General features: G+C 47.6%; 1 protein-coding gene across 1 annotated transcript; it reads left to right on the top strand.

The window, feature by feature from the left end:
* Positions 1 to 1295: 1295 nt before the first annotated feature.
* On the top strand, positions 1296 to 5061 carry NUDT15 (nudix hydrolase 15). Its single transcript, XM_032788142.2, has 3 exons — positions 1296 to 1475; positions 1654 to 1850; positions 2681 to 5061. Exons 1-3 carry the CDS (start codon positions 1324 to 1326, stop codon positions 2818 to 2820), a joined length of 489 nt encoding a protein of 162 aa, XP_032644033.2. The 5' UTR covers positions 1296 to 1323; the 3' UTR covers positions 2821 to 5061.
* The last annotated feature ends 10484 nt before the right edge of the window (positions 5062 to 15545 follow it).

The raw sequence follows: 15545 nt of genomic DNA on the forward strand, positions 1-15545 counted from the left end.
CAGGGCTTGGGGTGCAGGTGGTGGCTCCTGGAAGTGGCCAGCGTGTCCAGCTCCCAGGGCAGAGGCATGAGCAGGGGGTCTGCACGCTGCCCCAGTTCTCAGGCACCACCCCCACAGCTATAGGCTGAGACTCCATGGATGCTCCAGGGGTGGAGCACCCATGGGGAGAAATTAGTGGGTCCTCTGCACCCACCAGCAACCAACTCACCTCACCTCCTACTCCCCCTGAGTGTAGTGTGTCCCCGCTCCTCTATTTTCCAGTGCTTCCCACCACGAAACAGCTGTTTGGCGGTAGGGCCGGCTCTAGGCCTATTCCACCAATTCCCCCGAATCGGGCCCCGCGCCTAAGAGGGCCCCACACCCAGCAAGAATCCCTTCCCTGGTTAGAGGTGCCTTTTTAATTTTTACTCACCTGGCGGCGTTTCAGGTCTTCAGTGGCACTTTGGCTGCAGGTCCTTCAGTGCCGCTGAAGACCTGGAGTGAGTGAAGGACCCGCTGCCAAAGACTCAGAGCACCGCCTGGTGAGTACAAGCCACACTTTTTTTTTAAGTCATCCCTGCCGGGGCCCCACCGAAACTGTTCAAATTGGGCCCCGCACTTCCTAAAGCCGGCCCTGTTTGGCGGCACTTAGGACTTTCCAGGATGAAGGGGGGAGGAGCAAGGACATGGCACAGTCAAGGGAGGAGGCAGAGAAGAGGTGGTGCAGGGGCGGGGCCCAGCACTCACCAGGAACAGTGGAAGTCGGCGCCTATTCCTGCAGCTCCCACTGACTGCGGTTCCTGACCAATGGGCGCTGCAGACTTGGTGCTCAGGGCAGCAATGTGCATGCAGAGACCCGCCCTGGCCATGCCTCCACCTGGGAGCTGGACATGCCAGTCAGCTCCTGGAGGCACAGGGAGCCTGCCTTATCTCTCCTGCGCAGCCGACCGGACTTTTACTGGACTGTTAAAATCTCCCGGTTTGGTTTGATTAGCCACCAGGAGATCGATACCGATACTGGGAGACTCCCGGCCAACCCGGGAGGCTTGGCAACCGTGCCCTATCCCACAGCCGTCGCCTGTAGCTTTGCGCTGCCACTATTGCGCATGCACTAGGACACAGCCGCCACGAGCGCTTCAGTCAATAACTGACTGCCGAACTCGTTCTCCGCGCATGCGCGGCTTCGAAACTGCCGGCAAATTCCGACGGCGGCATCGGGGCCTTCTGGATTGGCGGAGTCTCGCTGTAGGTCACTTCCTGACTGCTCGCCATAGGCTCCGAGCGGGGAACCGCATGGGGGGGGCGTGTCCCTCCGGTCACGTGGCCGTGATCGCCGGCGACAGCATGGAGGGTGTCCCGGTGCAAGCGCGTCCCGGGGTCGGCGTGGCGGTAGTGATTACCAGCCCCGCCCACCCCAAGTGCGTCCTCCTGGGCAAGAGGAAAGGCGCCGTCGGCGCCGGCACCTACCAGCTTCCCGGAGGACACCTGGAATTCGGGTAGGAGCCGCGCGCCGTCCTGCCCTTCCTCTTTCCGCCAGCGCGCGCGCGTGCGCTTCCCGGCGTCCCGCAGCGTCGGCGGTCGCGCGCCAGGCGAGCGGCGAGGTGAGCGCGACGCTGCGGGGAGGGAGGCTCTGTTGTGTCCGCGCTCACTGCCCCCTCCCCCCCCCGCTCGCAGGGAGAGCCTGGCGCAGTGCGCGCGGAGGGAGACCCTGGAGGAGGCCGCGCTGCACCTGAAGAACGTGCGCTTCGCCTCGGTGATGAACGCGGTCAGCGCCCCGGACCGGTACCACTATGTCACCATCCTCATGAAGGGGGACGTGGACACGGAGCGCGAGCCCGAGCCGAGGAACCGCGAGCCCGAGAAAAACGAGAGTAAGAGGGGCCAGGCCGGGAGCAGGGCAGCGCCCCAACCCCGCCCCCCAGCAGTAGGGGAAACGCTCCGCGCACCCACCGCTGAACCCAAGTGTTCAGAGCCCGGCCCGGTGTTAGCGCCGTTAGCCTCCCCGGGGAGACCCTTATACCGGGTCCTTCCCGCGCAGCCATGAAAGGGGTAAATCCTCTGCTCCATTTCCACCGCAAACACCAGAGCCAAGGGGCAGCCGCGTACATAAATAGATCCTGAAACGGATACTCCCAGGGTATCTGAGATCCTGAGCAGGAGGGAGCTCATCAGCTGAAAGGGAAACAAAGTCTCCTGCTGTGATCCATCTCAGTAGCTTCCCTGCCACTGGAGAATTGGATTCTGTCAGCTGAAGTAGGAGCACTGTAGCCTGGGTGGGCAGGCTGCCTACTGAGAGAGTCCCCATCTTCGTCCCAAAATCTATATACAAATCGCAGCTCTAGTTTTAGGAGATCTGCATTTAAGATCATATCCAAAGCAAGGCTCCCCATCTCATCTCACTTTGTGTTGAAGTATAAGCCCTAACAGAGAACTGTGCCAACATAGGCCCTGCAGGAGGGAGAGTGGGTAAATTATATCCACCCTGAATCACTTTCTTTGAATAAAGGACTAGATACACATCTCAGAAAATGTTGTGGATTTCTTGTGCCATTTTTTCTGATTGTTATAGTGCAGGATGTTACATTTATGTTGCAGATGTAATTTCTGCACTAGCACTGTCCTTGTAAATGTATTGGGATGGTATTGCCCCTCTCTAGTTGTTTTACAGGCTCTGACACTTTTTCCTCTTTCTTTTGTACAGGTTGGGAATGGGTTAAATGGGAAGAATTTCCTCCAGCAGATCAACTATTCTGGTCTTTACGCTGTTTAAAGGAACAAGGTTATAGTCCTTTTACAGAAGACTTGAATCATCTCAGGGGATACACAGGAAATCACCACTAGATGGTACAGTAAATTCATTGTATAGTGTGTAAAAGACAGGGATATCTTGTGCCCTCCCCCAGCATTCTGTCAATGCCAAAGTCAGAAAGATGTTGCAGTGCTTTATAATCTTTAACATCTGGAGTCTCTGTCACAGTCACCCTCCTTGTATCCCAGGAATATATGAGACTCTTTTTGGAGCCATTCAATGTTAAACATGTTCTCAAAGTAAAAAGATTAAATGTGCTATCTTATTTTACAGGATCATATGTATTTGTTAGCACTCTAGTGTCTTATCCCATCAGCTTTTATTTATGTCCCGTTGATGTCTGTGGAACTACTCATATAAAACTATTCATAAGGGAAGGGTGTACAGGAGCAAGCCCAGGAGAAACTTAGTTTCCTTTTCATTCAGCTTCTTGTTTTTTCGTTTTAAAGGAAAGAAGGCTTGTTTGGTGCCACTCTGCTGTCATAGTTGTGAGAACAACTTCTAGACCTTGACTGTAGCCTCACATCAGCCTGTATTATTTTAGTTGATGCCACCAGCCGCCACATGGAAAGTTTTTTTTGTTTGTGGGGGGAGGGTGTCATACTGAGTGTCTTGTACTGGCTGCAGAAGCATGCTAAGTGCTGAAGAGAAAAGCAGGAATAGAATGGGTGGGGAAAAGATATCCTAGCTTACAGGAATGGGGAAAAGTTCTAGGACCCCACATGATGGGAAGTCTTTTTGGTATGAAGCCTGATTTGTTAGTAAGCGTTCACTCTACTGTAAAATGTTAACACACAAACGAATTTTATATCATGCTAATCTCCCTTTGATGCCCATGCATTTAATATCTTTCTCACAAAGGAAAGTTGTGTGTATAAAAAGGCAAATAGAATATGTTAATGTTGCTAAACACATTGACCTCAAAATATTTATCACATTTAGCATGAGAATAAAATAAGCAAGGCATAGTGGCAGCAGACATGACTTTCTTTTGAGTCTTAATTCTGGTTCTAACATGGGAACTTTTCAGCACAGCGCGCTTAGTGTTTGTTGTGAATTATGTTGCTGTATATTTTAACTCTTTGAAGTGCTTGAATGCTATAGCCGACTGACACCATAAAACTTCTAAATCTTGTTCATGATCACTCCTACTGGGTAGACTGTTAATAATTCACTCTTTGGATAAGGAGTGCAGCCACCATTAAACTGGTCAGAAAGCTATGGCCCCTATGATTACACGGTGGTCAGATAACTCCTAATCACCAAACCATTTGACACTGAAAATTTACATGAATTGGCAGCATGTAACACTGCAAAAGGCAAAGATTTCATATGCACTGAGTTAAAGATTTCCATTCTATTTTACCCGTAAATAAGAATTCAGACTGGGCCAAATCCTGATCCCACTGAAATCAGTGGGAGTTTTTCCATTGACTGTGCATTTTTCAGAATTAATTATGATTTTAAATATCTGTTGGATAAAACTTCATAGAACTAGTTCAGTTTTTCCTCTTCAAGCATCGTCTTTAACAGTATATTTTGTAGCCACAAAATACATTTCAGAAAGAGGGATGGGGAAAGGGCGATAATATTGGTTGTACCACTTGCATAGAATGCCTGTAGAGGAAGAATGACAAATGCATTGATAATCATTTTCAGGTAAAACTCAATTTTAAAATGAACAGTGTTAAAGTATGCGAGTCACTTGCATACTTTATATGCAAAGCAAAGTCAGGTCCATTTACTTAGAAGATTCTTACTGCTTCTACTACTAAGTTGATGGCATGTGATTGGAAGGTGTTAAGGCACAATGGATTATAAGTAATCTCCCACTGGGAAATATTTTTTTTAATGTGCTGCTTAACTATATGTAACCTCTTGTAGAAAAAATGTTCATTCCATCAAGTGGTAAGATTATTTATTGCTAAAAATAGTTTTGCAATTTAAGACTCACTGAAACTTATCTTACTGTAGTGTATTTATGTATGAGTTATTTTCCTTTGCAGAAAGTTATTTAAGGTTATCTTCCTGATGGCAACACTTCATGTACACTGTGTAGGCAGTTTGAAATTATCTCATCCAGATGTTAAAAAACAAGGCTGTCAGAAGAGGTGACAGATGTCCTGTCCATCAGTCTAAAGGGTAATAAAGGAAGAGATTAAATTAAATTATTCAGTACTAACTTAGTTTCTGGAAGACACTGATCACTAATGTGAAGGGACAGGCCTAATTTAAAAATTGTTTTATGTTGCAATAAATGTTTTATACCTATGGATTAATTCATCAGGGATTAATTTTTTGTCTGCATTGCTAATGAGCAGAGAGCTACATGGTAAAATGTTGGGCACAAAATAACACATGTCCAGTTGAAATGTGTCAGAACTGTCCTATTGCATTCAGACTCACACAACATACAGAGTATGTAGACCAGGGGTTCCCAACACGGTGCCCACAGGGGCATCTAAATGCGCCCGCATCCTGGCCGGCGGTGGAGCATCCGCCGAAATGCCGCTGAATTTCTGCGGTGACGCCTCTTGATGATGTCACATGGCGGCAAGTGATGTCATCAAGAGGCATTGCCGCCAAAATGCTGCAGAAATTCAGTGGCATTTCGGCGGATGCTCCACCACCGCCACGGTCCTTTATCTGAAGAGGTTGGGGACCACTGATGTAGACCATCTAGTTCAGGGACTTTCAGGACAAAATTTTGGTGGCCTAAGAGTGTGGCCCCCAATGCTTTCTGGTGGCTGCTTTCACACTTTTTCCTAATATATTTGATTAGCTTTAGGAAAAACAAATAAATATGCACATGTACATGTCCAAATCATTGTAATTTATTTATTGTTAGCTAGTAAAGTGATATAAACAAATGTACAACTCTCACTTTTCACAGCATACTTACTCAGTCCCAGGAAAGCTGGGGACAAATTAAACCCTGGATGGATGGGTCGGGGGAGACAGTAGGAGCTAGGGATGATTGGGGTGGGGGGGTCCAGAGAAGACAGTGGGGAGCTAGAGCCTGATGTCTAAAGCCTGGTGGCCAGGAGATGGAGCCTGAAACTGCATAGCCAGATGCTGGGGCCTGCCGCCATGCAGCCAGACCCCAGGGCTGGAGCCTAAAGCCCAACAGCCAGAGCTTGCCACCTCAGGCGGGAAACACCAAAGCCTGAGACCCATCGCTCCTCAAAGGTGAGGAACTCACCAGCTGCCTGCTCTTCCAGCATTGTGCCCCAGCTGTCTCCGGAGAGGTCAGTGTCTGACCCAGAGGTTGGCAAACTATGACCTGAGGGACCATCCTGCCAGCCCCTGAGCTTCTGGCCAGGGAGGCTAGCCCCCAGCCCCTCCCCTGCTGTCCCCTTTCCCCTGCAGAGTCACACTGCTGTGTGGGCAGCAGCACTCTGGGCGGCAGAGTTGTGTGCTCCTGCAAAGCAGAGTGACAGCGTGTCTGGCTCTGGCCAGCACGGCAGCCAGACATGCTGGTCTGCATGTTCTGCTCGGCGTGGTAAGGGGGCTGGGGGGTTGTATAAGGGGCAGGGTGCCCTGGGAGGCAGTCAGGGGACAGGGAGCAGGGGATGGTTGGATGGGGTGGAAGTTTGTGGGAGGTGGGGCGGTCAGGGGACAGGGAAGGTTGGATAGGTGTGGGATCCCAGGGGGCTTGTGAGGGGATGGGGACAGTCAGAGGACTGGGAGTGGGGCAGGACAAGGAGCAGGGGCGGGGGTTGGCTGGGGCGGGGGCCAGGCTGTTTTGGGAGGCACAGCCTTCCCTCGCCAGCCCTCCATCCAGTTTTGCAACACCAATGTGACCCTCAGGCCAAAAAGTTTGCCTGCCCCTGGCCTGACCTCTACTTGCAGCCCTAGCAGCCAACACCTCCAGAAGCAACAGGGAAGGGCTGCTGCTTTGCGCCCCCCCCCCCCCCCCATATCAGAGTGCAGGAGGCTGTGGCTGCAAGAAAAGCCCCTGGTGTATTTGAAGAATGCTAATCTAGTTCCTTCTTTGCCTAGTTTTACTCTACCTTTCGCTGGCTAAACTGGTGTCTATCTCCCACCTTAGTCTTGGAGCAGGTGTAAATCTGTGGGTAAGTTAATGATAGAAAGGTAAGGCAGCCGTTACTAGTTTAGTAAAAATCTACTGAATCATAACTTCAGTAGTATCACTCTCTGCAGCATGGAGGGGGGGGGGGGGGGGGAATCATTGCACCACCTGGCTCCCAGCTCCATGTCGTCTGGTTGGCGGAAATTTTGATAATAAAGTGTCATTGGAAGTGGGTCAAGGTGGATATAATTCAGAAGCCCTTTCTTCCACAAACACAGTGGTACAAACATGACAAACTTAGAACAATTTTATGTAAATATATATATTTGAGAATGTTTAAAAGTTGTTTTTAATTATATTAAACAAAGGCATGTCAAACATGCTGCCCTTACAAAGTTAAATTTAGCCCTCGACTGACATACTTTTATCAGTTAGTGATCAGCGCGTGATACTGAATTAATTTTTTTAATGTTATACATTTGTATAAAGGGAAGGGTGTGCTTCACGTTGATTTGCCATCACTGACAAAAAAAAGTAGCTGTTGAGTGGTATTATCACCTTTGTTTATTAAGCCAAAAGTGTTTTAATGAGGTGCTGGTTGAGACATTCTTTAGTTAGAAATTACTGGAATCCACCCCCAAATGGTAAGCCTATAGTTACACAATATACCTTACATAACAATTAATTACTATCCCCAAGTAACTTATTACAACATCCTGATTTTACTCCTGGGGGACTTATGCACCACTTCGCAGTGCAGAATTTGCACAGAATTCCATGTTTCCCCCACAGAAGTGGGGCTGCAGAACTGCTGGCCACTAGTAGGGGCCACTGGACTCTGCAGAGCCCAGCTTGCAGTGAGTGGAGTGCTCAGCCCAGCCGGGATAGAGGATCTGCACATTCTGGCTGTTGGGCTTCATCATTTTCCCGGGGACAGGAGAGGGCTGGGGAGATCCTGCTCTGGCAAAGGTTGAGAAAGGGCATGGCCAGGCCGCACCACATCATGTTCCCCAACAGGACAGCAAGGAAGCTGGGTGGAGTAAAGGCTCTGGGGTTGCAGGTGTCTGGGCTGGGAGGATGGAGATGTACCGCAGCTGGGCTCTGGGGGGGCTGCCCTATAGCTGTGTTCTGAGAGGACAGGTGTGGGTGTCTTGGGTGTCCTGTGGCTGGGCTCTGGACGTGCCCCATGGCTGGGCCTCACAGGTGGCCTTTGGGGGGAGGGGAGTGCAGGTGTCTGGGGGCCCCATGAAGCACCCCCCCAACTGGAACTGGGTTGTCATAGGGGATTCCCTAACTCTCTACTCCTGGAGGAATCTTTGTTATTGTGTGTATTGTTTACATACTTGTTGACAGGTATTTTAAAATAAATTACTCAAAATGATTGAAACTGGAGTGATTATACTGTTATTTTGACAAAAATATAAAGGATTTTAAAATATCGTGTGCAGAACTTTTAATTTTTTGGTGCAGAATTCCTCCAGGAATATTATTTTTACTTTGGTCTTCGTCATTTTTAAGCATCAATGAGGAAATGAAGATACAAACTAGCAGCAACTGAATCTTTGGAGAATACCACAGAGGACCGGCACCTTACATGCTCTAAGAAGTGCACCCATAAACTGAATGTGGCAAGGTTGGAGATATCAGTAAAAAACTGATGCTGGGACAAGTGCCAGCTGTGAGCAAGATTCACCTTATATGAGGCCCCCTGGCATGTGTTTTGAAAAAACACCTGCTGCTTTTGGGGTAAGCTGGAAGCCCAAAGGCATCCATTAACTACAGTTTCAATACTTGAGACAGGAGAGAAACTGTATGAAGCGGTCACTGTTAGCGAGAACGTTGCATGAAAAGTAAAATGAAGTAGGTGTATTGTCCCAAAAGACCTCCACGCACACGACCCTGTGTATCACATTGAATGTTATAGCAGGAATGTATGTAATGTGTCAAAATGTAAAAGCAATGGAAACAAATACTGATTTTACTCCTGCAAGCTGTGCAAGTCAGCTGGAGTTTGTTCATAAATTGCCTCGCTGAGGCCCTAATGCAGGGGTTGGCAACCTTTCAGAAGTGCTGTGCTGAGTGAGTCTTCATTTATTCACTCTAATTTAAGGTTTTGCATGACAGTAATACATTTTAACGTTTTTAGAAGGTCTCTTTCTATAAGTCTATACTATATAACTAAACGATTGTTGTATGTAAAGTAAATAAGGTTTTTAAAATGTTTAAGAAGCTTCATTTAAAATTAAAATGTAGAGCCCCCCAGACCGGTGGCCAGGACCCAGGCAGTGTGAGTGCCACTGAAAATCAGCTTGCATGCCGCCTTCAGCACACATGCCATAAGTTGCCTACCCCTGCTCTAATGGATGGGAAAATAGTAGCAATGGCTGATGCAGAGGCTAAGTACAAGAAATATGTGCTTTGGATTGGACTGAAGAACAACATATGCTTAGCAGAAAGGCTCTCAAAGCACATGTTGAAGATTAGTGTGGGATATGGATGTAGTTTTTAGCAATCCTAGCTGCAGAAAAACCGCAAAAGATGTGGTGCTATCAAATGCCAAAGAAAGTGCTGACATCAACAGCAATATAAAGACCTTGCAGCTGCTACATTTTTAGGGTAAAACATTTTGTCCAGCAGTACATGAGTGTTTCAGGGATCCACAGCTGATGCCTAACCTGAAAAAACAATACCTCATGACTGTACTAGTGCTTTAAGAAGTGCATTGGTGCTTGCAGTGACTTTAGCACCAGAAAGTGAGACCGTAAGCAAATGTGGCACAAGGCTGCCATTTTATCAGAAAGCCTCATGTACAAATATGTGAATGAAAGGCAGGTTTCCAACACATACGTGACAACTGTAGGGCATATACTTAATGTACCATTACCAGTAGCTGTTTAACAGTTCATTCCAAAACCTGCAGTAAATTCCTCATGCAGATTATGCACAGCATTGGCTTCTCCACAGATTACAACAAAGTACTCCCCCTGGAGACTGCAGTTGCCACTGTGGTTCTCCACCACATAGAACGGATTTCCCCCAAGCCTCCTCAAGGGTAGGTTTATAGTTTGTGCTGCCAATATCTTAAGAGTTCTCTGAAGAAACAGCAGGCTGCAAAAGTACCTAAAGTTACACCTGCTATTATGACAAGGATTAGTCTGATATGTCTAGTAGTGGTGCCCAGGACAGAGACTACACTAATGGTAATACTGATGAATAAATATTTTCAGTTCTACATGTCAAGGCTAGTTTCCCTAGGATTACTAAAGCTCAGTCTTTTATATAAGCAATGCATTTGTGCAGGGGCAGCTCTAGACATCTTGCCACCCCAAGCACGGCGTCATGCCGCAGGGCGCGTTCTGCTGCTCACTGGTCCTGCGGCTCCAGTGGACCTCCTGCAGGCATGCCTGCGGAGGGTCTGCTGTTCCTGTGGCTTCGGTGGTCCCGGCGACCGGCAGAGTGCCCCCCGCGGCATGCCGCCCCAAGCACGTGCTTGGCGTGCTGGGGCCTGGAGCCGCCCCTGCATCTATGTTAGATTATAAAAAGTTAATTTTTAAACATTTTCTCAAATATATATGTACATAACTGTTCTAGGTTTGTCAAATTTGGTACCACTGCAGTGATGGGAGAAAGTGGCTTTCAAATGATACATAACTTGACCCATTTCTGATGCCACTGCATTATTAAAAGACTGAGCTGGGAGCCAGTGAGTCCCTGCTTACAAGATAGTTCAGCTGGTCTTAGTCACACTAGCAGCCCGCATAGAAACCAGCCCCTCAAATAGTCAGCTCTTCTGCATTTTCCCTACTGTGTGTTACCCAGACAGGAACACAGTATATGTGGTAGTTGTCCCTGCATGACCAAGGGAAGCTTTTGTTAACTGGATAAGTGATTGCCTACTTAGGTTCTTTACCCCATATCCACATTTTCTACTGAAACCTTCAGATTCTGGCCCAGATAGCCTACCATAGGTGAAGTTAGCTCTCTGGGAAGAAGTCTGAAAAGGTCAGCAACATTATTTCCAGAGACCTGGTATAGCCATAGTTTACTAGATGATTTGGAAGTAGGGGGTAGTGTAATTTCTGGGCATGTTCCCATCAATAAATTATTAGGATTTTCTGCTCAAGGCTTTAATGTGATACACTATCCAGGTTACATGCAACACTATGTGACAAGTTTATGCTTCTATCCTCACCTAGGATTTCCCCCTCCTATATGCCACTGAAGGGTATGTCTTCACTGCTAAGTTAGCTCAGGTGATCAGCACCCAGGTTAGCCTACCTCTGCTGTGAGCATTCCCCACTGCAAAACTGTACCTGGATAAATGCACTCACTGTTTCTGCATTCACTCGTGTGTCTGGGGACATATCTCTGTGCTGAGATGCTCTAGGATTCTTTCCCAAAGGGTGGGAGAATTTGAGAGACAAGGTGGGTCAGGTAATCTCTTTTAAAGGAGCAACTTGTGTTGGTGGGTGAGGCAAGATTTCAAGCTACAGAGCTCTTCTTCAGCTCTGGGAAAAGTACTCACAGGTAAACACAAGATTAAACAGTTTAGTGCAGGGGTTCTCAAACTGGGGGTCGGGACCCCTTAGGGGGTCATGAGGTTATTATATGGGGGGGGATCGCAAGCTGTCAACCTCTACCCCAAACCCCGCTTTGCCTCAAGCATTTATAATGGTGTTAAATATACTAAAAAGTGTGTTTATTGAGAGGGTCGCACTCAAAGGCTTGCTGTGTGAAAGGGTTGCCAGTAAAAAAGTTTGAGACCCACTGGTTTAGCATAAGGAGTTAGAATATGTGGTAAGTATCAGAGGGGTAGCCGTGTTAGTCTGGATTTAAGAAGCAAGCAAGATCCCTAGTGTACCTTTATACGATCATACAGACATTGGAGTCGTGAGCTTTCGTGGGTGATACCATTCGTCAGACCAGGTAGTTGAGAAATTCCAGGTAGGTTTTAGCTAGCAAGTCAAGCTAGAGATTAACGCGGTTAGTTTCAATCAGGGAGATGGGGCCTGTTTATGCGATGAGGTTGAAAACCAAGGGAAGGATGAACTGGTTTGTATTGGAAGCCATCTACAGTCTTTGTCAGTCGAGCTGATGGTCCATTTTGCAGATGAACTGAACGCTCAGCAGTTTCTTTGAAATGTTCTGGTCCTGAACGCTCTTTTTGCTGCAGGATGGCCATTAAGGTCTGTATAGTGGCAGTGTGTGCTGACAGGTGAGGTTTGGAAGTGCTCGATACCCCCTACCAGGCTATTAGTTTGTATAGTCAGCCATTGCCCCCTAGATTTGACATTTGTGTCTGCATCCGGTAACATTATTCTATACTCCGCGTTACGTGACTGTCGAGGTGGCCGAAGTATGTACATATACAATTAGCAGAGGTTGACGCATACTGATGCGATATTAATTGGTGACAGCTGTGCAGGGATCGAAACTAACGATCCCTTCTATGCGACTTCCTGCTATAAACTTCTCAAATACTCCTCCTTTCAAAAAGACTCGTTCTTCTGACTTTCAAAGTTCCCTATACAGTCTAAAAATGATGCTCCGTCCCATTTGATACATGATTTACCTCTAAAGAACTGAAAGACTTATTGGAAGCCATGTCTTACTCAAACTAATTGGGCAAATCCTACAGCTTTTTAATTTTCTTGTATAAAAATTCAATATCCCCATCTTTGGGGTTGTTCCAGCACATGCCACACGCTGCAGCGACCACAAATTCAGCCCTTGATGGCAGAAGAGCTATACGCTGCAATTCCCTGCTATGGGGGCCCCAGGTCTGAACGGGAGGGTTGGCCCAGAATGCAGCTCAATCAGCCCCTGTGCAGTAAAGGCCGCCTCAGGCGAGCGCATAAATTCGAATGGATAGCCTTGATGACTGCTCTGAATTGGTGCTGGAAAGTTGAAGCTGGCCCTCAGTTTGCTCTGAGGATGGCAGGAGGTGGCAAAAGTGACGGGTTCCAGGCACACATGGGGAATCAGGGCCCGATCGTCTGTTCTGCTCATCCAGCCGTATTTCCTGTATAAGGGAATTAGGGATAAGCGATGCATTGGTAAGCAGATTTTAAAGAGAAAAGGGTTAAACTGAAAAGTCATTGCAAAATGAATAGAAAGAGATTAGTCTACATTATTTTTCTTACACTCACTATATAAAAATGTCCCAAGAGTTTGCCCGCGTCGGACAGCACAACACATCGCGGCATGTCCCCGCCAGTGATGGTGTGGGCTGATCGGGTTAAAGGTCCGTATGGTGTAGATATGTGGGCAGAGTTGGCATCGAGGTTTGTTGCATGGATTGGTTCCTGAGGAAGAGTTACTATGGTACGGTGTGCAGTTGCTGGTGAGAATACGTTTCAGGTTGGCAGGTTGTCTGTGGGCAAGGATTGGCCTCCCACCCAAGACCTGTGATGTGGTAAGAGACCATTCACCTTGCTAACTACGATGCTAAACTATCTGTTTGATCTTGTATTTCACTGTGAGACTCTGAGGCTATGTCTACACTAGTACTTTTGTCAGTAATAACTTGTCACTCAGCAGTGTGAAAAAAACCACCCTCCCAAGCAACATAAGTTACACTGACAGAAGAACTGGTATGGACAGCACTATGTTGGTGGGAGATGCTCTCTCACTGACATAGCTACTGCCAGTTATTCGAGGTGGTTTAATTATGTCAACGGGAGAGCTCTCTCCCATCAGCATAGAGCGGCTACACTAGAGATCTTACAGCAGTGCAGCTCAATCGGTTCAGTGGTGCCACTGTAAACTCTCTAGTGTAGACGTGGCCTGATTTTCCCAGACCTGAAGATGAGCTCTGCGTAGCCCAAAAGCTTCTCTCTCACCAAGAGAAGTTGGTTCAATAAAAGATACTACCTCACTCACCTTGTCTAATATCCTGGGACAGACACAGCTACAACAACATTGCAAACGGAGAACTTGTTTGTCCTTCAGGGAGAATTACAGGAAGGGCATTGGAAGACTGTCAGCACTCGAGTGATTTAGCCTGCATCTTCACTGAGAAGTGGGCAGATTCAGCCTGAGTTAAAGCGGAGCTGAGGCTCTAATCTACACCCCCAGCCGAGTCAGCTATCATTGGCTGAAATCACCTTTAAACAGGGGGTGGGGTAGGCTAAAACTCATTAAGAGCTCAGCCTAACTGTACAGTGAAGATATATCCTAAGTATGTTTGTCCTGGTTGCTCCCTGTGTCTTTTTCCCATTCTCAGCTTCACACCTCTTCAAGCAATCCTTTTAAAGTCTTGTCTGTGCTATTTTCCCTGGAGAATGTTATGGAAAACTAGAAGGGACTGACATAAGTATCAAGAAAATTAAACCTGGGCAGCTGAAGGCAGGGAAATTGTAGTCAGGATGTTGAAATAGAGTTAATAGGTACCTCTTTCTGGGCAAAGAGTTGTTTGGGCTTCAAAGTCACTTCTACTTCCCTCCCACAATACATCAGCTGCTGAGAGCATTCTAAAAGCAAGATGTTCAGTCTCTGGAATACAAGCAGCAAATAACTTAGGCCACGTCTACACTACAGGATAATATCGAATTAGCTAAAATCGGTTTTATAAAACTGATATTATAAATTCGATTTTATGCGGCCACATTAGGCACAGTAATTCGGCGTTGTGCGTCCATGGTCCGAGGCTAACGTCCATTTCTGAAGCTACTGCCGGAGTAAACTGGCAATGAAATGACGGTTATCTCTCCCCCTCTGTACTGTCCGCTGCTATCATGAGTGCCCCTGGCTGAAATCGGCGGGGGCGCAACGCAAAAGCAAAATTGGGATTGACTCCCCGAGTCAATCCCTCCCTTATGGTTTCTAAAAATAGAGTCAGTCCTGCCTAGAATAAGGGGCAAGTGTATTAGAGGACCAGTGTATCAGAGAGCACAGCTGCTCCGTGTCAGTATTCACAGGGGGTGCCCCTGCAACAACCCCACCCCGTTGCTTCCCTTCTCCCCCAACCTTCCTGGGCTACCGTGGCAGTGTCCTGCCCATTTGTGTCATGAAGTAATAAAGAATGCAGGAATAAGAAACACTGATTAGTGACATAAATGAGGGGGAGGCAGCCTCCCGGCGCGATGATAGTCCAGGCAGGACATTAAGCGGTGTGGGGGAGAGGAGCACAGCATGCTGCTGCTATGACAGTCCAGGCAGTACAGAATCTTTTCTTTACACAGGAAAGGGAGGGGGCTGATTGAAGCTCAGCCCCCAGTTGCTATGATGAAGACTGTTATTAGCCGTTCTGTCCTATCTACTGGGAGTAACCAGGAATCATTCCTTTTTCCCAAGGCCCTCATGTCAACCAGCATTGAGCATCATGAAGGGTTCATGAGCGACGATGGTTACTCAGTCCTATTGCACCGTCTACCACCGGGGAGGGGAGAGAGAGGAGCGGATACTGCTCTTCACTGCTGCAGCATCGCGTCTACCAGCAGCATTCAGTACACATAGGGTGACATTGAAAGAAGTCAAGAAATGATTTCTTTCCCCTTTTCTTTCATGGTGGTGGGGGGGAGAAACTGAGGAGCTATTCCCTGAACCACGCCAGACACTGTGTTTGAACCTACAGACATTGGGAGCTCAGCCAAGAATGCAAATACTTTTCAGAGACTGCTGTGGACTGTGGATAGCTGGAGTCCTCAGTACCCCCTCCATCCATGAGCGTCCATTTGATTCTCTGGCTTCCCGTTACACTTGTCCAATGCAGCGCTGTGTATC

The sequence above is a fragment of the Chelonoidis abingdonii genome, chromosome 1, assembly GCF_003597395.2.
Source record: "Chelonoidis abingdonii isolate Lonesome George chromosome 1, CheloAbing_2.0, whole genome shotgun sequence".
In the NCBI taxonomy this organism is placed as follows: domain Eukaryota; kingdom Metazoa; phylum Chordata; order Testudines; family Testudinidae; genus Chelonoidis; species Chelonoidis abingdonii.

Bases quoted from the DNA above. Each gene is read 5' to 3' on its own strand.
- NUDT15 (XM_032788142.2), top strand. From the start codon at position 1,324: ATGGAGGGTGTCCCGGTGCAAGCGCGTCCCGGGGTCGGCGTGGCGGTA. The intron at 1,476-1,653 runs GTAGGAGCCGCG...CCCCGCTCGCAG, and splicing joins GGAGGACACCTGGAATTCGG to GGAGAGCCTGGCGCAGTGCG. The intron at 1,851-2,680 runs GTAAGAGGGGCC...TCTTTTGTACAG, and splicing joins CGAGCCCGAGAAAAACGAGA to GTTGGGAATGGGTTAAATGG.